Source organism: Globicephala melas, chromosome X (genome assembly GCF_963455315.2).
Source record: "Globicephala melas chromosome X, mGloMel1.2, whole genome shotgun sequence".
NCBI lineage: Eukaryota > Metazoa > Chordata > Mammalia > Artiodactyla > Delphinidae > Globicephala > Globicephala melas.
The window spans coordinates 80,852,578-80,877,581 of NC_083335.1; the positions used below are offsets into that span (position 1 = coordinate 80,852,578).

Consider the following 25,004-nt stretch of genomic DNA (forward strand, 5'->3'; position numbering starts at 1 on the left):
CCATGGCGTTCCCTAAAGAGTGAAGTACACTGACTAGATTATTGTTAATAGAGTTAATGACTTCTATTTATAACATTTGTAAAAGTGTTTGAATTCCTAATTTACTTTAGAGTTTATATACCTCGAAGAGTTTTTAGTTTCCTTTGCCAACAATCTGTTGTGTGAGTTTTAGTAACTTAAGCCAGTGGCTTAGGGAAGATACTCAGTCCATCTGACGTTTACTGCAGCACTTCTCTAATTATCTCTAGGCATACCTTTAGGTATGTTAAACTTCAGTATCTAGATATGTTACTGTTAATAATCCTTAATTAAGATCACTACAAATGCATGTTAGTTGGGATTTCTTTGCATCCTTGGTAATAATAAATTGGATATAAGATTTGGTTTTTATAAGAAGGCAGATTAATGGTTTAATTAATAGAAAATTTTAAATCAGGTTGTTACTTTGACACAATTTTTACTAACTAAGTGCTCTATACCTTGTTTATGATTGGAAGAATTGATAACAGATTTGTATTTTGTTTATTAGGTTGTCTGTCAGGGACCTACTAAACCACGCATTTTTTGCTGAAGATACAGGGCTAAGGGTGGAGCTAGCGGAGGAAGATGATTGCTCAAATTCATCTCTGGCTTTAAGGCTCTGGGTTGAAGACCCTAAAAAATTGAAAGGCAAGCATAAAGACAATGAAGCTATTGAATTCAGTTTCAATTTAGAAACAGATACACCTGAGGAAGTAGCATATGAAATGGTAAGTGAATCCTACCACTGGCTTCCCCTCCCCTTATAGTATCAGGGTTGATTCCTTTCTCCTTCTGATTGCTTTCTTTCCTCTCATTTTCTTTATTTAAATTGTAATTTTATTGTGAAATATATCTCTACAACAGAGTATATTAAATTTGTATGTACAGTATAAAAAGAATAGTAAAACTCTACTTTTGTTAAGAAATAGAACACTACTGGAACTTTAGAAGCTACCTGTGTGCCCCTCCCCCACTTGCGTTCCTCTCCCTCATTACCACAGGTCATATCTACCCTGACTTTTGTGTTACTCATTCCTTTGCTTTTCGTTATAGTTTACCTAAATAATATATATTATTTTGTTTTGAAAACCAGAGTGGCAAACACACACCTAGCTGGTTACTGAAGTTACTGTTAGGTGAAGATGCCCAGGAAGGGATAAGCTGAACAGTCTCTCGGTCATAGTCAGGCTTCAGCTTCCCTAAGAGTTTATGAGAGCCGAGTCTAGGGAGGTCATCAGGGTGAGGTCACATGTGAGTCCAGGGAAACACACATGGCTCACCACAGTTAGGGTACCAGAGGGCTGTTGTGCAGACCAGAAAAATTAGTTGTCTGGTAACAATATGCTTTGACAGGGAGTGGGCCCCTCTGACTTCTCTACTTCTCATCTCCCCATGACCCGCTCCCCCCGCAAGAGTAGAAGACAGCAGATAACTTCTGTTGGGTGGAATGTATGTGCATGCCCGATCCAGGCTGTGCAGTACTTGGAGGGAGGGTGTGCATGAGCTTCAGCAGCATGTGGTCAAATTAGCAAAGTCCAGATACTTTGAGCCAGGCTCACCTGGGCATTCTGTCCTCAGGTTTAAAAGGAGTATGGGAGCTTCCCTTGTGGCTCAGTGGTTAAGAATCCACCTGCCAATGCAGGGGACACGGGTTTGAGCCCTGGGCCGGGAAGATTCCACATGCCGCGGGGCAACTAAGCCCGTGTGCCATCACTACTGAGCCTGCACTCTAGACCCCGCGAGCCACAACTACTGAAGTTCGTGTGCCTAGAGTCTATGCTCTGCAACAAGAGAAGCCACTGCAATGAGAAGCCCATGCACTGCAACAAAGACCCAACGCAGCCAAAAATAAATAAATTAAAATAAATAAATAAAAGGAGTATGGGACATTGACAGTGGGTATCTTGGAGATGATAGCCTTTAACATGCCTATCTTTCTAGTCACATGGTTCTAATCTAGAATGATTGTCTTGGACATCTGCTACATAACTATCATACTGATCTTTCTTTTTACTATCATTCTAGACTTCTCTGCCTCTCTCCTGTATTGGAATTCATGTGTCCTAAATCCCATGTCTTTCTCTTTCTTTGCTTACCTTTTGTTTTAGTGGCTCACTTCCTCTGCCAACTTCTTAAGAAAGGGTATATGGGAGGTAAATTCTTTGAGACTTGCATGTATTAAAAACATCTTTATTCTGTCTTCATATTTGGCTGGCTAAGTCATTTTAGGTTAGCAATTAAAAAAATTTAAAGTCATTGCTCCATGATATTCTAGCTTTCAGTATTGATATTGAGAAATACAAAGATGTTCTGTTTTCTGGATCTTTTGCATGTGATCCATTTTTTCTTCTCTGGAAGCTTGTAATATCTTCTCTTTCTTCTCAGGATTATAAATTTTCACAGTGTGTCTTGGTTGGGGTCTGTTTTCATCCACTGTGTTGGATACTCAGTGGACTCATATCCTTTAGTTTCTGGAAAATTTCTTAAAAGTATTTTATTGTTGAGTTCTTTCCCTTTGTTTTCTCTTTCTAGAACTGCTATTATTTGGATGTTTGGCCTCTTGGACTGTTTCTCCAATGTTCTTTTCTATTTTCTATCTTTTTGTCTTTTTATTCTCCTTTCTGGAAGACATTGTCAACTTTATTTTCTAACTCTTCCATTGAGTTTTTCGTTTCTACTATCTTGTTTTTAATTTCAAGAGTTCCTTTTCATTTTTTTTTTTTTTGGTCTGTTCCTTTTTTAGAGTAAACGTCTTGTTCTTTGTTTTGTGGATGTGATATTATGGCACCTCTCTGTAATTTTAGTGAAGAGAGTGTTTTTGACACTTTTTTTCCTCCCTGCATAGTATCTTTTCTCCAAGTTGCTGGGGTTTTTTGTTGGTTTTGTGCTCCATCTTCTTGTTAGAGGCTTTTCTCATATTTCTGGTTATTCTTGGCTGGCTGCTCATGATCAATAGTAGGAGACTATTAGTTTTCTATTGCTGTATAGCAAGTTACCACAGATTTAGTGGGCTAAAACAACACCCTTTTATTATTTCAGTTCCGTGGGTCAGAAGTCCTGGTAGGCTTTACTGGATTCTCTGCTTAGAGTCTCACAGGCTGAAATCAAGGTTTGGTGGCCTGGACTCTTAGCTGGAGGCTCTGGGAGAGAATCTGCTTTTGGGCTCAACCAGGTTGTTGACAGAGTTTAGTTCCATGCAGTTGTAAGACTAAGGTCTTCATTTCCTTTCTGGCTGTTAGCTGGGGGTCACTCTCAGCTCCTAGGGACTGTTCTTCAGTCCTTTCACATGCCCCCACTCCATCTTCAAAGTCAGGAATGGCAAGTTTAATCCTTCACTAGCTGGTAAAAGGCTCACCCAGATCTTTCTGTCTTAAGGTCAATTGTGTATAGCTCAATAATGGGAGTGCTATCTCATCATATTCACAGGTTTGAGGATTAGGATGGGACATCTTTGAGGGGCCATGATTTTGCCTATGACAGGGACTAACAAGCTGATTGGATGGTATGATCGCTTATGTCAGACGTGTTAACCTCTACTCTCAAGTATCTAGGTGGGCCAATAATTGGGGAATCTTTGACATAAATAGTTGTGGGTCTTTCTTCTTGGATTGGCCAGATTCTCCAGAGAAGCATCTTTCAATATCCTGCCTGGAGGGTAAGGATCTGGTTACTGATATTTTGGTAGCCAAGTGGGGAAGAGGGCTGGGGGTTTCTGTGTATGGCGTTCAGCATGCATATGGTCCATTTAATCTTCTTGTTTTTGTTATGGTAGCCATACCCTCAACTGTGCCTGGTGTTCCCTAGTCCAGATATGATCCTCTTTTACCCTCTCCAGAGAACAAAATTACAGACTTCTCGGGTAGGGAAGAAGCAATCACCCAAAGGTGTGGACTGGAGGGTGGAGCACAGGGACCTAATACCTAACTACTTCTCAAAACCCTTTCACTTAGTCTTCCTTATTTTAGTCATCTCTTTTGACTTTACCCAGTTCTGTAAGTACCTGGTACTGCCAGTTCCTGTGTGTTACGAGTATTATTCAGTATAAATGGGAATGATTTTCAGCTTTCCCTGGTTCACTTTTTCAGGTCCACTAGGTCAGTTATTATCTGTTTGTTTTCCACATCCCCAAATGTCCAAAACATTGTCTGTTGTTGCTGTTGCCTTTATTCTTTCTATTCTTGTGAGTTTATGACTTAAAAATCCATTTACTCTGGGAGTGTTTTTTGAACTTTGGGAGGGAGTGAAATTAAATATATGGATTCCATCTAACATTTTAATCATTTTTCAACTACGATGAAATTTCCCCGAGTCTGCAGACCCCCATGATATGCTTTAAAAAACAGATTGTAGGACTGAGAATAATATGCCATGGCACCTCCTCAAGTCATTATCTCTGTTACTCAGCCCTGTTCCTTTCAGACAGTAAGCCCTTAACTTCTGTCACTCTTCTAACACCTAGTAAGATATAGCACTTTGCCATAAGCATACTTCCTCTGCCTAGAGTGTTGATCTCTGAACTTCATCTACCTCTCCCTCAATAGCCTGCAAGTTCCTTGTTTTGTTTTAATCCAGGTCAGACTTTACCTTCCTCTGTGATACTTTCTCTGCTTTCACCAGAGAGGCTTGTGCTCCTTTAGGGCTTTTGCAGCAGCTCATTTCTACCTTTTATTTTACTTTATGTTTTTTTAAAATTTTTATTTACTTTATTTATTTATTTTTGGCTGTGTTGGGTCTTCGTTGCCGTGCACGGGCTTTCTCTAGTTGCGGCCAGCGGGGGCTACTCTTCGTTGCGGTGCATGGGCTTCTCATTGCGGTGGCTTCTCTTGTTGCGGAGCACGGGCTCTAGGTGCTCAGGCTTCAGTAGTTGTGGCACGTGGGCTCAGTAGTTGTGGCTCACGGGCTCTAGAGTGCAGGCTCAGTAGTTGTGGTGCACGGACTTAGTTGCTCCGCGGCATGTGGGATCTTCCCGCACCAGGGCTCAAACCCATGTCCCCTGCTTTGGCAGGCAGATTCTTAACCACTGCGCCACCAGGGAAGCCCCTTATATTGTTTTTATCCTTCTCTCACCACCAGCTTGTGTGTGCATATAGGACAAAGGACCAGCTTAGGCACTTATATGTCTCCAGAGCCCAATACTGGGCACATTGTAGACACTTACTGTTGTTGAATGAGGAAACCTTTTTAATGTTTCACAAAACTTAATGGCAGTCATAAATTACCTGTAATAAGACTGCATGTACTCAAATACCAAGCTATTTGTTTGTTTTTGTTTAAAGCCAGAATTATTTCAACAATGCTTGGTAATAGTGTTGCTTTTCTTACTAAAGGCTCTGGCATTTATGCATGTCTGATTAAGAAAGAACATAGAAACAAATTAACTGTTATTTAATAGCATTTGGAATTTGGGGGCAGAAAATAACTCTGCTAGTAAAAAGTAAAAGTAAAAATCTTAAAGATGTGGTTTGCTTATTATGTTTTGTTTGTAGGTCAAGTCAGGATTCTTCCATGAAAGTGATTCCAAAGCTGTTGCTAAGTCCATTAGAGACCGGGTGGCCCTGATAAAGAAGACAAGGGAGAAGAAGCCAGCTGGCTGTTTGGAAGAACGCAGAGACTCCCAGTGCAAGTCTGTGGGGAATGTACTCCCTCAGCCCCAAAATACAGCTTTGCCCCCTCCTCCTGCTCAGCACAGCGGGGCTGAATGTGAAGAAACTGAAGTTGATCAACATGTGCGACAACAGCTTCTGCAAAGAAAACCACAATGGCATTGCTCCTCTGTTACAAGTAACACAGTTATAATTTATAAAAGGAAATGTGTAATTGTATTCCCTTATCTTTAAATAGTACTTTTGTATGTTTCAAAGCATTTTGTTATCTATCATTTCATTAATCCTTTTACAAAATCCCTGAAATAGGCAAGGCAGATAGTTTCCTTATTTTAAAATTAAGAAACTGTCCTGCTAAGTGACTTGTCCAAGGTACTAGTGGAATAAGGATTATAATCTTTTTACCATTTTTAAGGGTCTCATGGTAAATCCTTTAGTAAAGAAGATATGCAACTAAAGATAGAATTTATTCTTCAAGAGGGAATTTTCTAGACTTTAAGAACTTTTGTGTTTTAGACCCAAGTATAAAATTAACACAGTTTCTCTAATATTTCTGCTGTAACGCATTCTCTTCTCTAGAAGGACACAGTATTTTCGTAGTCATAACCAGTTGTTCCATAAAGGCAGTATTATTTTCTAGCCAGATTCTAGGAGAATGAGAATATGCTACCTAGATTTTACTGAAATCCTAATGGCAAACAAAGATTAGTTAGGATATGCATGAAATGGCCAGCAAATCGAGTTGACTTTTATGTGATTCTTTGTAGTTTTGCTTTACTAAGAATATTTTAGTTATACCACAGTATCAACATGGAGAGTTTACATGATGGTTTTTTATTAATTCTGCAGTGTACATATTTTATTTGAAGCTGTTTAAGGTTGTCAGAGTAAAAAAGAAAAAAATTAAAGAAACACTTACCATTTCCTGTGCTATTTGGACCTTGTGTTTCAAGTTTTTCCCTTCTACCTATCACTTGTTTTCTTTGCCATAGGTGACAGTTTGTCTGAGGCAGGAGCTGGATCAGTTATACATTCAGAAACTTCAAATCATCCCAGTATAGCCTACTCCTCAGACCAGATGATGGGCTCTCAAATGGTTTCTAACAACCCACAGGCTGAAATAAATGTTCCAGGGAAAATTTATCCATCCCAGCAGCTAGTGGGACATCACCAGCAGATTTCAGGGGTGAGGTGAAGTTTTAAATATATTTTAAATATATAATCAGTATATTTACTGTAAATGGGAGAGTTTATCTTTAATTTTTTTTTTAACAGTTGCAGAAGCAGCCAAAGCTGACTCAGCCCCAAATTTTGCCTTTGCTTCAAGGTCAGTCCACTGTTCTGCCTGTACATGTCCTTGGACCTCCGCTTGTCTCACAACTCCAGTTTTTGCCATTAAGTGTCCCAAAGGTCTCACAGGTAAAGGTAAGATACATTTTAGAGGCTCCGTATTCACTTAAACTTATTTAACACTGCCTAGGTTTTCTGACAGGCAAAGGCTCTCTTTCATAAATTCATCCTAGTTTATATAAAAGTCACTGAAAGCAAAAAGTTGTTTATACTTTCCTTCACTTAAGACATTCTTCTTGAGGATGTGTCTAACATTGTGTAACTAGAATCTTGAGACACTGCTTGTATAATTGGAAGAGAAACTGAGAACTCCATATACGGATAAAAAAGTTTATTTAGGGGACTTCCCTGGTGGTGCAGTGGTTAAGAATCCACCTGCCAGGGCTTCCCTGGTGGCACAGTGGTTAAGAATCCTCCTGCCAATGCAGGGAACACAGGTTCGAGCCCTGGTCCAGGAAGATCCCACATGCCGTGGAGCAACTAAGCCCATGTGCCACAACTACTGAGCCTGTGCTCTAGAGCCCACGAGCCACAACTACTGAGCCTGCGCACCACGGCTACTGAAGCCCATGCGTCTGGAGCCTGTGCTTCACAACAAGAGAAGCCACTGCACTGAGAAGCCCATATACCGCAACGAAGAGTAGCCCCCGCTTGCCGCAGCTAGAGAAAAGCCTGCACGCAGCAACAAAGACCCAATGCAGCCAAAGATAAAGTAAATTTAAAAAAAAAGAAAAAAAATAATCCGCCTGCCAATGCAGGAGACACGGGTTAGAGCCCTGGTCCGGGAAGATCCCACATGCCGCGGAGCACCTAAGCCCATGCGCCACAACTACTGAGCCTGTGCTCTAGAGCCCATGCACCCGTGCACCTAGAGCCCGTGCTCTGCAACAAGAGAAGCCACTGCAATGAGAAGCCCGTGCGTCGCAACGAAGAGTAGCCCCCACTCACCGCAACTAGAGAAAAGCCCACACGCAGCAACAAAGACCCGACACAGCCAAACATAAATAAATAAATTAAAAAAAAATTATTTAGGACTCAGATCCCTTTTTATGGTTTGTTTTTTGTATTGGACTTTTCCAGCCTGGTTTGAATGTAGAGGGATGTCTTTGGTAGTTAAGTAGAAATAGTATTTCATAGACTCTTATAATTTTAAGCACTTTCATCTAAATTCTTGACTCTTTTGGTTCACGTTTATTTCTGTAGGAGAAATAAGTGTTTTTGTCATTTAGACTCTCAAAGTCAATGGTACTCATTTCTGACAACGAGTACACAGTCTTTGTGAGAGTTCATATATCAAGACTATATCCTGGTTTCCTAGGTTATGGACTCTGGATACATGGTTGGGCTTTTCTTTGTTATCCCATTTTCTTTCCTCAACCCTACCATCCCCTGTGTGTCTCTTCTCTCTTTGGGAATGAGTTGGTCTGAGCTCCTAGGCATTCTCTGTATGTGATTTAGTTAGCAGCTGGTGATCTGTTGCTTTTAAGAGATTGGTATATAGTCATAGTTCATCAACAAACTTTTAATGACCATCATCTCTGGGGATATAAAATGAGATAAAATATGGTCCTTGCCCTGAAGAACTCACAGACTTGTAGGGGAAAACATACATGTACTTGACAAATGCCAGATGCATTTAAAATCTGCTGGGGGTATATTTAATCTGATATGGTTGACAGTGCATGGTGTTTGGCTAGTATTTGTAGCTTATATGGTATATGTTCATACTTGAGCTTATGTTGTGGTTGGATTTATCTCTTTTTAAGACTATAATGCGAAGTGTGTTGGATGGATGCTTAAATTAACTTAGGTTCAACCACGTAAATATACAGGCATGTGTATTTTGAAATGTGTTTCCAAAATTTTTAAAAGAAGTTTAAAAACTTTATGAAAGTGTTATTTACCTATTTAAAATAAAGCCTATAAAGTTATAAAGAAGACAGTGAAAATCACCTACTATCTCTCCAGCTAGAAATAAATTATTGTTTACATTTGGTGGTAGAGACTCTAGATTTGTCTTTTTTTTCTATGTATACATATATAACTTTGTTTATACATACATATGTATATCACATACATACTATTTTGTAGCCTGCCTTTTTCACCTAATATATAGAATCCACATAAGCAAGCACTTTAACCAGTGGGGGTCTTTTTATGAATGTGGTGGTTCAAGTTCTAGGAATTATTACAGCCAGCCTATATGTATTCAGCCAACTCACTCCTCTCCTCTTGAGAGAGCTTCTCTGTTCCCTTTAACTATGATATTGAAATCCTTTTGAACTTCCACTGTCTGGTGTGTGAAGGTGTCAGATTCAATTACTCTGAATTTCTGCCAGGGTTTGAATGAGTTATGTGGCAAGTGCAATAAATGAGAAGCCATGAGCAATATGTTGCCTGGGGACTGGTCTCAGTCCCTTAGTGTATTCAATTAGCATTTACTCATGGTATTAGGATTTTTATAGGACTAATGCTATACCCAGCACCTTTTTGATAACCTTCTGAAAATTTTTTTAAATTTATTTTTGGCTGCTTTGGGTCTTCATTGCTGTGCACGGGCTTTCGCTAGTTGTGGTGAACGGGGGCTACTCTTTGTTATTGTGCGTGGGCTTCTCAATAAGGTGGCTTCTCTTGTTGTGGAGCATGGGCTCCAGGCATGCGGGCTTCAGTAGTTGTGGCGCGTGGGCTCTAGATCACAGGCTCAGTAGTTGTGGCACACGGGCTTAGTTGCTCCATGGCATGTGGGATCTTCCCGGACCAGGGATTGAACCTGTGTCCCCTGCATTGGCAGGTGGATTCTTAACCACTGCACCACCAGGGAAGTCCCTGAAATTTTTACAACATAGCATTATTTTATCTATCATTCTGTCTGGGACCATTAAAATGAGCATGGTATATGCATTTATTTTATTTTTTAATAAAAAAAAGGTTTTTTGGCCTCACTGTGCAGCTTGCAGGATCTTAGTTCCCCAACCTGGGATTGAACCTGGGTCCCTGGCAGTGAGAGCACCAAGCCCTAACCAGTGGACGCCAGGGAATTCCCATGGTATATGCATTTATAATTTGAATTTTCCTTGCACCAGCATTAGGAACTATAGCTGACGTTTGGAGCAGATGGACAAATTTCAGCTCAACCTATGACTTTAGACTTGTCAGTTACTGGAGTTCCACAACCAGTCTTTTCTGTAGTTTCTCCTCAGATATTGCTTGCTTCACAAATGACTTCCCAGGATCCAACAGTTGGTCTTCAACTTGAGCCTGACCCTAGAAATGGGAATCAGGCATTAACCAAATTACCAAATGCCAATCAAATTCCTAGTTTCTTGTTAGTTAATCACCCTCAAGCTTTGTTGAATCATTCTTTTGCCCAACATGTGAGCAGTGCACAGAATGCTGCTGGTACAGCTCAGCTCCCTTCTAATTCCATTGGGGGGCATTCGGGAGCCCATCACCCTTCTCACAAAAGATACATTCAATATCCCAGCCATACTCAGTGATACATCAGGAGTCTATAACTCCCGGTTCTTCAGCGCCACAAAGCCAGACTGTGCGTTTGAAGAAGCCTTGTTTCCAAGCCTCTATTCAGCAGTAGCCATTAATTTTACAACCTAAGATTATGGCATCACCACAGAAAAATGTTCAGCAGGATTGTACTATGAAAATCTGAAACTCATGTAAGTCAGCAGCAGTCAAAGGGTAGTACTGAAAGTGTGATTCAGTCCCTGGAACAGCCATTTTATTCTGTTCAACACACTTATTCAGGACCACCTGCAGAACTGCCATCTTTCCCATTGAAGGCTCCTGAGTAGCTGCCCTTTGTGATACTTCCCCAGGAATAAGCTTCTTACCCATCACAGCCACTTACCCAATGAAGGCTCCAACACAGCCTGTTTATTCACTGCCAGCCCCAGAGCATCCTCTTTACACTGTACAACCACTGATATCACAGCCAACCTATTCTATACATGCTTCTTCTTATCCAGTCCCACCTGTGGCACAGCCCTCTTATTTGGTCCCGGCCTAGGGGCAGCCTGTTTATACAGTGCAACCTCTGGTTCGGTCACCTTTTCCAGACCAGCCAGGATGTATAATCCAAGCAGCTTACCCTGTGCAACCTGTGGAACAGCCTGCTTACTAGGCACTTGAGTATGTCCCTTATTCAGGACATGCTGTTTATACCATCCAGACAACTGAACAGGCAGCCTTCATAACCCAGCAAGTATACACAGTAAACCCTTCTGATAGCAGGCAAGTACATATTACAAACTCAGCAGATCAGGACTTATACTTAGTACCACTTTATGTAGCACAGACTTCTGAGCAACAAGCCTATTTAACACAACCCCAAGGTTCTTCAGCCTTGGAACAAAAGACATAAGACATTTAACATTATTTATCATTAACCTTAGATACACAAACACATTCTATTGAGCCTTTATTTAATGTGCAGAATTCAGCATTTCTATCCTAAGCAGATGTCAGTTTTGGGTACCAGCAGCTAAAAGCCCAGTCAGTGTTACATCTCAGATGGCTGTGGAAGGACAGCTTCAACACCCTGCACAAATGTCCTTCATTCAGCAGGCCTCCTCAGAGGCCCAGATCCAGCCCCCACACTTCTCTGCACAGCTTTCCCAATCACATGTAACACCAAGCCAGGTTTCTCACTCAGGTTTCATTCATCATCAGCAGATGACTCATTCATCTCATAGGCAAGCGCAGAAAACCCATCAGTTGTCTACTCAAGAAGGTCCCATAAATCAACAGCAGTCTTTATATAGCCAACATGCTGCTTTCCAGCAGCAGGTACCTCATTCACAGGCAACTAACCACATTCAGCCATTACAGGTATTCCAAAGGCCATTACAAACATGGTCCAGATTACACCTCCTTTGCAAGAACAGTTGCAACTAGCGGCAATAGAACAATATGTAATACAGCCTTTAGAGCAGCCTCAAGTGCTTCAGGCATTAGACAGCAGTCAAACCTTTCCCCTGCAATGAAACCTAGCACAGCACCAGCCAGCATGCATTCAGCAGCAGTCTTCTGTCCAGCCACAGTGGCAGTCATCTTCTAGCTTAGCGCTTGTTTGTGGGTCATCAGAAACACAATTACAACACCAGACCCTCATCCAAGCTCTGGGATAGCCCTTACAAATCAGCCATCTTCTGTTCATCTGTCGCCACTTAGTATTCCAGTACAGGCTTCTACTGCCTCTCAGAGCATTTCTGTGTTACAGACACAGCAGTACTTGCAAGGCCAAGAAATTCCAAAGGTAAATCCTGCTGGGGGGAAAATATAGATGATTGTGAATTTTCTGTAATGTTCAAGGGTCAAGGAGATAGTGAGCTATAGTAGAAATGGCACCAGACTGGAAGTCACAGTCCTTGTTCCTGCCTTTTTTCCTTACTCACTGGGTAGCTTTGATTCGAGTCTTTTTGGAGTTTCCTCATCTGTAAAGTGAAGGGGTAGACTGGATGATGCTAACAAAAAATATTTGAACACCTACTTGGGATGTATCAGTGAATAAAAGACAAAAATCCCTTCTGTCATTGAGTTTTGTTGCCTAATGTGGGTAGACTGTCACTAACCATAATAGTATAAAAAGTAAATTATATAATACAGTACAGGGAGATTGGGGGAAATGTGGAGCAGGGTAAGGAGGAAAGTAGGTTGCAATTCTAAATAAGGTGGAGATCAGGGTAGGCCTCATTGAGAAGGTTGACAATTGAGCACACACTTGAAGGAGATGAGAGAGTCCATAGCACACATTTCAGGTAGAGGGAATAACCAGTGCAAGGGCTTTGAGGGAGGAGTGGGTCTGGGATGTTCGAAGAACAGCAAGAAGGCCTGTTAGTCCTAGTATGTTACAAGCCTATGGCTATCTTATTGTTCTACATTTATAATAAAGCATTTGCCTTTATGAGATGATAATAGTGAACACTATTGAGTGATTCTTAGGTGCTAAATACTATTCTAATGGCTTTATGTGCACTGTCCTCACAACAACCCTATGAATAGTAGCTGTCATTAGGGGTAACTGAGGTTCAGAGAGGTTAAATAACTTACCCAGTGTCATATGGGAGGGCCAGGATTTGAACCCAGACTACCTGGCTGCAGAGGTTGTGCCCTTAATCATTATACACCATTCGTCCTCTTTGTAAGATAGCTATCCTCCCTGCCAAAATTTGAGAAAAAGAGCATGATGACTTCAGTGAGATATAATTAACTCAGGGGATTGATTGAATTAATTAAAGGAAGGAACTGAGAATCCAGTTTATTTTTTTTCTCTTCTGTTCTGCTTCAGGTATCTCTAAAGACTCTGAATTTATTGGGTTTTGCTAATAAAATGTATGAGGTCCTTAGATAATAGGTGTGCTATGCGGGAAGAGTATTTTAGTGGTGATATTACTATTCCAAACAGCTATGATCTCAAGTATTGTGTTTTATAAAATTCCCTCTTCATCAAGGGCATAAATTATAATGAATTCTGATGTGTGCACTCTGACTTCTAACAGGAATGATCAAGGATTAATAAAGATCTTTAAAGTTGAAGTTTCTTCAGACAAAGCATGCTATTAGGGATTTATTTCTTTAGAATAAATTTCTTAACAAGGTATTTCAGAATGGAATGTTCATTTCTGTGGGCAAGTGTTGTATACTTTCCTTTCCTAATTAAAAAAATTTCCCCCAACATTTTTTATGGCTGAGTATTATTCCATTGTATATCTATACCACATTTTCTTTTATTATTATTATTTTTTTTAAACATCTTTATTGGAGTATAATTGCTTTACAATGGTGTGTTAGTTTCTGCTTTATAACAAAGTGAATCAGCTATACATATACACATAACCCCATATCTCCTCCCTCTTGCGTCTCCCTCCCACCCTCCCTATCCCACCCCTCTAGGTGGTCACAAAGCACCGAGCTGAGCTCCCTGTGCTACGCAGCTGCTTCCCACTAGCCATCTATTTTACATTTGGTAGTGTATATATGTCCATGCCACTCTCTCACTTCGTCCCAGCTTACCCTTCCCCCTCCCCGTGTCCTCAAGTCCATTCTCTACATTGGCATCTTTATTCCTGTCGTGCCCCTAGGTTCTTCAGAACCATTTTTTTTCTTTTAGATTCCATATATATGTATTAGCATACGGTATTTGTTTTTCTCCTTCTGACTTACTTCACTCTGTATGACAGACTCTAGGTCCATCCACCTCACTACAAATAACTCAATTTCGTTTCTTTTTATGGCTGAGTAATATTCCATTGTATATATGTGCCACATCTTCTTTATCCATTCATCTGTTGATGGACACTTAGGTTGCTTCCATGTCCTGGCTATTGTAAATAGAGCTGCAGTGAACATTGTGGTACATGACTCTTTCTGAATTATGGTTTTCTCAGGGCATATGCCCAGTAGTTTCCCCCAACATTTTATTAAGAAAAATTTCAAAGTTACAGAAAAGTTGATAAAAAATAAGTGAACACCCATATACCTACGAACTAGATTCTGCAGTTAACTTCTGCTGTATTTGCTCTATCACATATCTATCCACCCCTTTATCCATTTATTAGTCCATCTTATTTTTCTGGTCATTTCAAAATTAAAGTTGCTGATATTAGTACACTTCATCCATTAACACTTAAGCATGCATATCATTGACTAGAACTCAGTATTTGTTTATATATTTTTTTAGTTTAAATTTATGTTCTGTAAAATGCACAGATCATAATTCAGTGAGTTTTGACAAATGCTTACACCTGTGTAACCCAAACCATTATCAAAATATAAAACAGATGTTGGCAAAGGTCTAGATAGTAACTATTTTAGGATTTGTGGGCTATGTAGTCTCTGTTGCATTTACTCAACTCTGCTATTGCATGCATGAAAACAGCCATAGACAATATGTAAAATATTTGGCATGGCTGTGTTCCAATACAACTTTATTCACAAAAATGGTTGGTGCACCAGATTTGGCCCGTAGGCTCTAGCTTGCCCACATAATAAAGAATATTGCCATTACTACAGAAAGTTCCTTCATGCCCCTTCCCAGTCAGTGCCCCCCCACCCCACCAGAGTTGACCACTGTTGATTTTTTTCACCATAGATTAATTTATCCTGTTCTATGTTTTTTTAATTTTTATTTATTTGTTTATTTTTGGCTGCATGCTGTACAGCTTGTGGGATCTTAGTTCCCCAACCAGGGATTGAACCCAGGCCCTTGGCAGTGAAAGCTTGGAGTCCTAACCACTGGACAACCACGGATAAACATAGAGAAAGAGAGAGAGAGAGAGCAACCACTAAGTAAACTTACAGCCCAATATACTCAAAACAGTATACATAAAACAAGAAGGAATCTTAAAAAATTTGCAAGTAACCCACAGGAAGGCAAGAAAAGAGAAACAGAGGAAAGACAACCATAGGGAAAAAGCAAATACTAAAATGGCAGACTCGGGACTTCCCTGGTGGTCCAGTGGTTATGAATCCACCTTCCAATGCAGGGGACACAGGTTCCATCCCTGGTCAGGGAACTAAGATCCCACATGTGGCAGGGCAACTAGAGGGCCCACGCACCCAGGAGCTGGCACACCACAACTAGAGAAGCCCGCACACCACAACAAAAGATCCTGTGTGCCGCAACTAAGACCCAACACAACCAAAAATAAAATAAATAAATATTTTTAAAAAATAAAATGGCAGACTTAAGTCCTAAGACTTAAGTGCTATGCTGCTGCTTCCCACCAGCCAACTATTTTATGTTCGGTAGTATATATATGTTGTCTTGATCATATTTAAATCTTCTATTTTAGTAGGCACTTGCCCTGATAAGTTTAGCCTGTAGATTCTATCCTACTTTTGCGAGCTGTATGTAGTTCCAATGATAATTTAGTTTTCTGAACTCTTGTAATGCTATTCTGGTCTGCTTGGTCTTCTGGCTCTGTTCGAGCTCTTGCTGGGTTTCCATCGGTGCTACCTGCAGGAGTGGAAGGTGCTTCTTTGGGCTACCAAGTGTTAGATTTGGGGAGTGGAGGATACTGGACCCATAGGACAGAGAGCATTTTCCCTGGCCTCTTTCCTGGCCATCTGATGCTGGTACCCTTAATACTCGATCTCTGCCAGTGCCACTGGGGTACGGAAGTACTTACCTGGCCACTGTTTACTGCTGAGTAGAAGGTCAGGAGTTGTGGGGTCTGCATGGCTCTCTGCCATTGGGTAGAGGGCTGAGACATAGTGCCCTCAGTTGCCTTCTGCCATTGGGTGAAGGGTCAGGAGACTCATGGCCTGGATCTTTTTCTGTTGTGTGGTGAAGCACCAGGAGCTTCTTGGGTCTTGAAGCCTCTATACTACCAGTCACCTTCCTCTGTCTCTTCAGTCTTGTAAGAATGTGGGTTTTCTTCTGAGTTTTAGCTGCTATGGGGCTTGCCCCCAGATGAAAAGCCATAAAAATAGCAAACTCATCTACTATCCTTCCTTTCTTCCAGGTGTTGCCTTCCTACCAGTTTCTACCTGCTTTTGATTGCTGTCTTATGCTTTCAGACAGTTGTTTTTTTACATTTGTCCAGCACTTTTTGTTGATATCTCTGTGTGTGGGGTTTGGTCTTATGGGACCATTACCAGAAGTATAACCTCTCTTTCCTAATATTTTATCACTGCAAAATATCACCTCTCACTTAATTGAGGTAACCACTATATGCCCATCCGTAAACCTCTAAGAGTTGATGACAAAGGGATGGAATGAATTTCTGATGTTTGGGGTTTTTTTAATTGCCAAGGCACAGGGGAGAGGGATCTTCATCCTGGTCAAATAGCAAGCTGTACTTATATTTTATGTCTTTCTCCCCAATAAAACTGAAATTCTTTGTGGCAGAGATCTGTACCCAATTTATCTCTGTATTCCTAGCACCTAGCACAGTGTTTGTTACAACAGTTGCTTGTTATATGTTTGTTGAATAATCAGTAAGAATGACTGTAGATCTCTCTATCAGCCTGCTCTCAATGGGAGAGGATTCTTTGTTGATCTTTATCATTCTTGTTGCCTAATCAGGACTTACAAATTTATAATGAACTTGTGTTTGTGGACAACCTAAGATCTGTCTTCTATTTTCTATATTAATTTAAAAAATTGTGATATTTGAACAAATAAGACTTTGATACATTTCACAATATGCATAGCTGGTTAAATCTACTTTGTCTTCTTTTTTACATTGAAGTATAGTTGATTTACAATATTAGTTTCAGGTGTACAACATAGTGATTCACTTTTTTATAGATTATATTCCATTTACCAAAGATTTGTTCTTATTTCTCCATTTTATTTCCCCATGTATCAATGAACAAGGGTATATAAGAGACAGGAAGTGAATCATGAGTTCAGATGTGCCAATTGTGGTTTTGATTGTTTTATCAAATAATATGGAAAACCACTTATCCGATTTTTATCTACTGCTGAGGTTAGCGTTTCTTACCTCTTGTAGTGTGATGTGTTAGTACTAGTGCATTAGTACTTTTGGTGGTTGAGATTGGTTCCTTTTCAGTTGACATTGTGGTCTAATCAAACATCTGTTTAGATGGTTTCAATTTTCAGCTCCTGGAGATAAATATGAAACCTCAGCATTTTGTATGCAGTTGCATCCCTACTCATCACAGTGTTTGAATATCACTTTGATTCTCAACCACAATATTTGCATCCTATTTTCTTAAAAAATTTTTTCTACTTACTTTAATTACATAAGTAGTATGCCAATATAAATTCCTGGTAAAAAATTTAAAACAATGCTGAGAAATCTCATTTAACCCCGCCCCTCTCTTTGTCCTTGTCCTTTCTGTTATTAGTTTGGTGTGTTTCATTCTAGATCTTTTTCGGTGTAATTACATGCATAGATATGTACCCTTAGCCCAAATATAGCATTATTTTCTGGTTTGTTTTATTACTTTAAGCGCATAAAAGAGATCCTACCATATGTGTCACTTTGTAAATTTTTTACTCAGTTATGTGTTCTGGAAATATATCTATGTTATTACATATAGATATACTTGATTTTATTTAATTGCCCCATAGTATTCCATAGTAAGACTACACTGCAGTTTATTTAGCTATTCCTCCTACCACTGGACATTTTGGCTGTTTCCAGTTTTTCACTGTTTTAACTAGTGTTAAAATGAACAAAGTAGGGCTTCCCTGGTGGCTCAGTGGTTGAGAGTCCGCCTGCTGATGCTGGGGACACGGGTTCGTGCCCCGGTCCGGGAAGATCCCACATGCCACGGAGCGGATGGGTCCGTGAGCCGTGGCCGCTGAGCCTGCGCGTCCGGAGCCTGTGCTCCACAACGGGAGAGGCCACAGCAGTGAGAGGCCCACGTACCACAAAAAAAAAAGAACAAAGTAGATCATGCTAGAGGAGACACGGGCAAAATTACTGGACCATAAGTTCTATACATTTTTTACTTTAATATATATTGCCACATTACTTTCCCAAGGGACTGGACCAATTTAAATTCTCATCAGCCAGTGGTACAGTCTTACTGTCAATATTTGATAATACCAGATATTTTTTGCTAGGCTGGTAAGTGAAAAATAATATATTATTTGAATTTCTATTCCCTTGATTACTAGAAATGTTGAGCATGTCTTCATACGTTTATTTATTTTTAAATTTTTATTTTGAAATGATTTTAGACTCATATAGAGGTTGCCAAAATTGTACAGAGAGTTCCTGAGTACCCTTCTCTCAGCTTTCCCCAGTATTAACATCTTATATTACCATAGTACAATCATCAAAACCAGGAAATTGACAATGGTATGATACTGTTAACTACAAACCTTGTTTGGATTTCACATGCCCTCACTTACTTTGTGTGTATCTGTAGTTCTATGAATTTATTTCTTGTATAGATTTGTATATAACAATCACCACCATCAGGATGCAGAACAGATCCATCACCTAAAAAACTGCTTTGAGCTGTGCACTTATAGTCACACCCTCCCCCTACCTCTAACCCCTGGCAATCACTGATCTGTTCTCCATCACCATCATTTCAAGAATGTTACATAAATAGAATCATATGATATGTAACCTTTTAAGATTAACTTGAGATCCATTTATGTTGTTGCATGTATAGTAGTTGCTTATTTTTATTATTGAATAGTATTCAGTTGTATGGTTATACGATAGTTGTTTATGTCTTCATTTGTTTATTGAATACTCATTTTTCTTCTTTGCAAATACCATTTATATTTGCCCATTTGCCTGTTGAGGTCTTTCTCTTTCTTTCTTTGTTTTCTTTATACATTCTGATACTAATCCTTTGTTAAGTGTATTGCAATTACTTTCTACCAGTGTGTCCTAATTAGCTTATCGTGTCCTTTGTGACACAGAAAGTTTTTATTCTTTATAAGGTCAAATGTGTTTTTGGTTTGAGATTTTGTGTCTTGCTTAGCAAGGCTCATGAGCATAAAGTATTCTTCTGTATTTTCATCTGATACTTAAAAAATTTTGTCTTTGTCTAGTTCTGTATTCTGTTTGGATTTTATTTTATTGTGGACTGTGTGAGGTAGAGATCTAATTGTATTTTCTCAAAATGCATAGACTTTTGTCCAAACACATTTATTAATAAACAGTCCATCATTTCCATGCTGATCTGAAATGGTATCTTTATCATATCTGAAGTTATTATACATACTTGAATCGTTTCTCAACTCTTTGTTTTGTTCCTTTGATCTATTCTTATACAATACTTGTGTTTTGATTAATTTATCTTTTTTATAAGAAGTTTAAAATTATTACATTGATTTCCTCTTAAAATTTATTTAAAATGATTATTAATTTTGAATTGGATAGATTTTTATTGTTAATTTCTATATTTATGGCATTATAATCAGACTATGGCTATTTTTTGGAATTTGATGTTTTTGTGCATTATTTGCTGAAGATTTATATTATCTGTTCTTGGAGGAACATTCCCAGTTCTTTATATGTTTGTTATGTCATGGTTCTTAATTATAATATTCAAATTCAATGTATTCTTACTTTTTTTGGTCCAGTTTTTCTTCCACTTTTTGAGAAAACTGTGTTGAAGTATCCTACTATAATTGGGACTTTCTCCATTTCTTCTTATTGTAGGTCCTTAATGCCTTAATTCTATGTTTCAGTATACTGAAAGAACTTTCTTCTGTTTGTTGCCAAAATTCATTTGATGGAAAACCTGACGTGAATTGATGCCTACTGATATACATATTTTTCTTTTTAAAGCAGGTGCATTCTTTTATATTAAGGATTACAAAATTGGTATGTGTAAGAACTCCCTGTGGAACAAGATTAAATATCGCTAAAATATTTCAATAGTTAATCTGCATTCTTGACTTAAAATATTTATAATACAATATTTATATTGAAAAACAATTATAAAAATATTTATAATGCAAAAATATTTATAATACAAGGAAGACCCATATACCCATCACATAACTTAAGAAATAAAAAAATATCAGTGCAGTTGCAGTCTCCTGGAAACCGTATTTTTTTTACAAGACTTAAAACTTCATGTAAATGGTATCCTAGCATATGCATTCTTCTCCAATTTTTTAAAAAAATCAACATTGTTTGTAAGATTAATTAAGCTACATGTTGATATATATAGCTCTAGTTCACTCATTTTCCCTTTCTCCTGTTGACGTACAATTGAGTTCTTTCCATTAATTTGCTTATTCCCACATTCCTGGCCCATTCCTTTGGGATAGAGTATGTATTATTAATTTTAATGGTTGCTAAATCTGCTCCCATGTTTAGCCTTTTTTTCTTTTCTCGTTGTTACCTTACATTTAAAAATGAAGGTCTGATTGATCAGCATTGGTAGCTGATTTGGGCTTCCTTTCCTTAATTAAAGTGTGTAAACTTTGTGACTTCTAGGTTATTAATGCCTCACGTCACATCTCAAGAATGCCTGCCGTAGCAGTGAAATCTTTTGTAGTCAGCTGTTCTGTGCGGGATGTTTAAAGGGGTGTTCCTGAAGCCTCTAAGGTTCTCCATTTTTAACTACTCTCCAAAGAAGATTTCTTCTAAATATATGAATCCTCTCCATAATAGCAAAAGAAAAAATTCTGGTTCAGGATCTAATGCAGGATAACTGGTTGCATTTTATTGTTATGCTTCTTTAATAGTGTCTTCTAATCTGGAACAATTTTTTACCCTGTCTTTCATGACCTTGACGTTTCTGATGAGTATACGTCAGTTATTTTGTAGAATTTCATTAAAAATGGGATGGTCTGATGTTTCCCTGTGATTGGATTCAGGTTAATGCATTTGTGGCAGGAATACTGTAACAGTGATGTTGGGTCCTTTTCATTGTATCATATCAGGAGGCACATAGTGTCCATTGTTTTATTATTGGTAATGTTAATTTTGATCACTGGGCTAAGGCAGTATCTACCACGTTTTTCCACTGAGAAGTTATCATTTATTACTTTGTAATTAGGTAATTTCTGGGGAGTTACTTTGAGACTCTGTATATCATAAGACTTTTACTCACGGTTTTGGCAGCCATTGAAGAATTTCTTACCAGTAACAATCACTATGGTGATTGCCAAATAGTGATTTTTGGATTTTGTATATATTATTTGGATTACAGCTTTCCATTCTTACCCATTTACCATTTATTTAAATATAACAGTATGGCTTTTAATTTTCTTCTATGAGTTATAATCAAATAGTATCATTATTTTTTATTCTATTTTTTTAAACATTTTTATTGGAGTGTATTTGCTTTACAATGGTGTGTTAGTTTCTGCTTTATAACAAAGTGAATCAGTTATACATATAAATATGTCCCCATATCTCTTCCCTCTTGGGTCTCCCTCCCTCCCACCCTCCCTATCCCACCCCTCCAGATGGTCACAAAGCACCGAGCTGATCTCCCTGTGCTATGCGGCTGCTTCCCACTAGCTATCTATTTTACATTTGATAGTGTATATATGTCCATGCCACTCTTTCACTTTGTCCCAGCTTACCCTTCCCCCTCCCCGTGTCCTCAAGTCCATTCTCTACATTGGCATCTTTATTCCTGTTGTGCCCCTAGGTTCTTCAGAACCATTTTTTTTCTTTTAGATTCCATATATATGTGTTAGCATATGGTATTTGTTTTTCTCTTTCTGACTTACTTCACTCTGTGTGACAGACTCTAAGTCCATCCACCTCACTACAAACAACTTAATTTCGTTTCTTTTTATGGCTGAGTAATATTCCATTCTATATATGTCCACATCTTCTTTATCCATTCATCTGATGATGGATGATTAGGTTGTTTCCATCTCCGGGCTATTGTAAATAGAGCTGCAATGAACATTTTGGTACATGACTCTTTTTGGATTATGGTTTTCTCAGGGTATATGCCCAGTAGTGGGATTGCTGGGTCATATGGTAGTTCTATTTGTAGTTTTTTAAGGAACCTCCATACTGTTCTCCATAGTGGCTGTACCAATTCACATTCCCACCAGCAGTGCAAGAGTGTTCCCTTTTCTCCACACCCTCTTCAGCATTTATTGTTTCTAGATTTTGTGATAATGGCCATTCTGACTGGTGTGAGATGATATCTCATTGTAGTTTTGATTTGCATTTCTCTAATGATTAATGATGTTGAGCATTTTTTCATGTGTTTGTTGGCAGTCTGTATATCTTCTTTGGAGAAATGTCTATTTAGGTCTTCTGCCCATTTTTGGATTGGGTTGTTTGTTTTTTTGATATTGAGCTGCATGAGCTGCTTGTAAATTTTGGAGATTAATCCTTTGTCAGTGGCTTTGTTTGCAAATATTTTCTCCCATTCTGAGGGTTGTCTTTTCATCTTGTTCATCTTGTTTATGTTTTCCTTTGTTGTGCAAAGCTTATACGTTTCATTAGGTCCCATTTGTTTATTTTTGTTTTTATTTCCATTTCTCTAGGAGGTGGGTCAAAAAGAATCTTGCTGTGGTTTATGTTATAGAGTGTTCTGCCTATGTTTTCCTCTAAGAGTTCTATAGTATCTGGCCTTACATTTAGGTCTTTAATCCATTTTGAATTTATTTTTCTATATGGTGTTAGGGAGCGTTCTAATTTCATTCTTTTACATGTAGCTGTCCAGTTTTCCCAGCACCACTTATTGAACAGGCTGTCTTTTCTCCATTGTATATTCTTGCCTCCTTTATCAGAGATAAGGTGACCATATGTGTGTGGGTTTATCTCTGGGGTTTCTATCCTGTTCCATTGATCTATATTTCTGTTTATGTGCCAGTGCCATACTGTCTTGATTACTGTAGCTTTGTAGTATAGTCTGAAATCCAGGAGCCTGATGCCTCCCGCCCCATTTTCTTTCTCAAGATTGCTTTGGCTATTCAGGGTTTTTTGTGTTTCCATGCAAATTGTGAAATTTTTTGTTCTAATTCTGTGAAAAATGGCATTGGTAATTTGTTAGGGATTGCACTGATCTGTAGATTGCTTTGGGTAGTATAGTCATTTTCACAATATTGATTCTTCCAATCCAAGAACATGGTATATCTCTCCATCTGTTTGTATCATCTTTAATTTCTCTCATCAGTGTCTTATAATTTTCTGCATACAGGTCTTTTGTCTCCTTAGGTAGGTTTATTCCTAGGTATTTTATTCTTTTTGTTGCAGTGGTAAATGGGAGTGATTCCTTAATTTCTCTTTCAGATTTTTCATCATTAGTGTATAGGAATGCAAGAGATTTCTGTGCATTAATTTCATATCCTGCTACCAAATCATTGATCATCTCTAGTAGTTTTCTGGTAGCATCTTTAGGATTCTCTATGTATAGTATCATGTCATTTGCAAACAGTTACAGCTTTATATCTTCTTTTCCAGTTTGAATTCCTCTTATTTCTTTTTCTTCTCTGATTGCTGTAGTTAAACTTCTAAAACTATGTTGAATAATAGTGGTGAGAGTGGACAACCTTGTCTTGTTCCTGACCTTGGAGGAAATGTTTTCAGTTTGTCACCATTGAGAATGTTGTTGGCTGTGGGTTTGTCATATATGGCCTTTGTTATGCTGAGGTAAGTTCCCTCTATGCCTACTTTCTGCAGGGTTTGTATCATAAATGGGTGTTGAATTTTGTCAAAAGCTTTTTCAGTGTCTGTTGAGATGATCATACGGTTTTTCTTCTTCAATTTGTTAATATGGTATACACATTGATTTATGTGCATATATTGAAGAATCCTTGCATTCCTAGGATAAACCCCACCTGATCAGGGTGTATGATCCTTTTAATGTGCTGTTGGATTCTGTTTGCTAGCATTTTGTTGAGGATTTTTGCATCTATGTTCATCAGTGATAATGGCCTGTAGCTTTCTTTCGTGGTGACATCTTTGTCTGGTTTTGGTATCAGGGTGATGGTGGACTCATAGAATGAGTTTGGGAGTGTTCCTCCCTCTGCTATATTGTGGAAGAGTTTGAGAAGGATAGGTGTTAGCTCTTCTCTAAATGTTTGGTAGAATTCGCCTGTGAAGCCATCTGGTCCTGGGCTTTTGTTTGTTGGAAGATTTTTAATCACAGTTTCAATTTCAGTGCTTGTGATTGGTCTGTTTATATTTTCTGTTTCTTCCTCGTTCAGTCTCAGAAGGTTGTGCCTTTCTAAGATTTTGTCCATTTCTTCCAGGTTGTCCCTTTTATTGACATATAGTTGGTTGTAGTAATCTCTCCTGATCCTTTATATTTCTGCAGTGTCAGTTGTTACTTCTCCTTTTTCATTTCTAATTCTATTGATTTGAGTCTTCTCCCTTTTTACTTGATGAGTCTAGCTAATGGTTTATCAATTTTGTTTATCTTTTCAAAGAACCAGCTTTTAGTTTTATTGATATTTGCTATTGTTTCCTTCATTTCTTTTTCATTTATTTCTGATCTGATCTTTATGATTTCTTTCATTCTGCTAACTTCGGGGATTTTTTGTTCTTCTTTCTCTAATTGTTTTAAGTGTAAGGTTAAGTTGTTTATTTGAGATGTTTCTTGAGGTAAGATTGTTTTGCTATAAACTTCCCTCTGAACTGCTTT

At 38.6% G+C, this 25,004-nt stretch overlaps 1 protein-coding gene across 1 annotated transcript in view; it reads left to right on the forward strand.

The window, feature by feature from the left end:
• Nucleotides 1-25,004, forward strand: part of WNK3 (WNK lysine deficient protein kinase 3) — a 185,167-nt gene that overhangs the window by 71,973 nt on the left and 88,190 nt on the right. The window contains exons 7-10 of the mRNA XM_060291809.1: nt 530-749; nt 5,508-5,802; nt 6,617-6,810; nt 6,900-7,049. Coding sequence (XP_060147792.1) covers nt 530-749; nt 5,508-5,802; nt 6,617-6,810; nt 6,900-7,049 — 859 coding nt within the window. The remainder of the gene's footprint in view (nt 1-529; nt 750-5,507; nt 5,803-6,616; nt 6,811-6,899; nt 7,050-25,004) is intronic.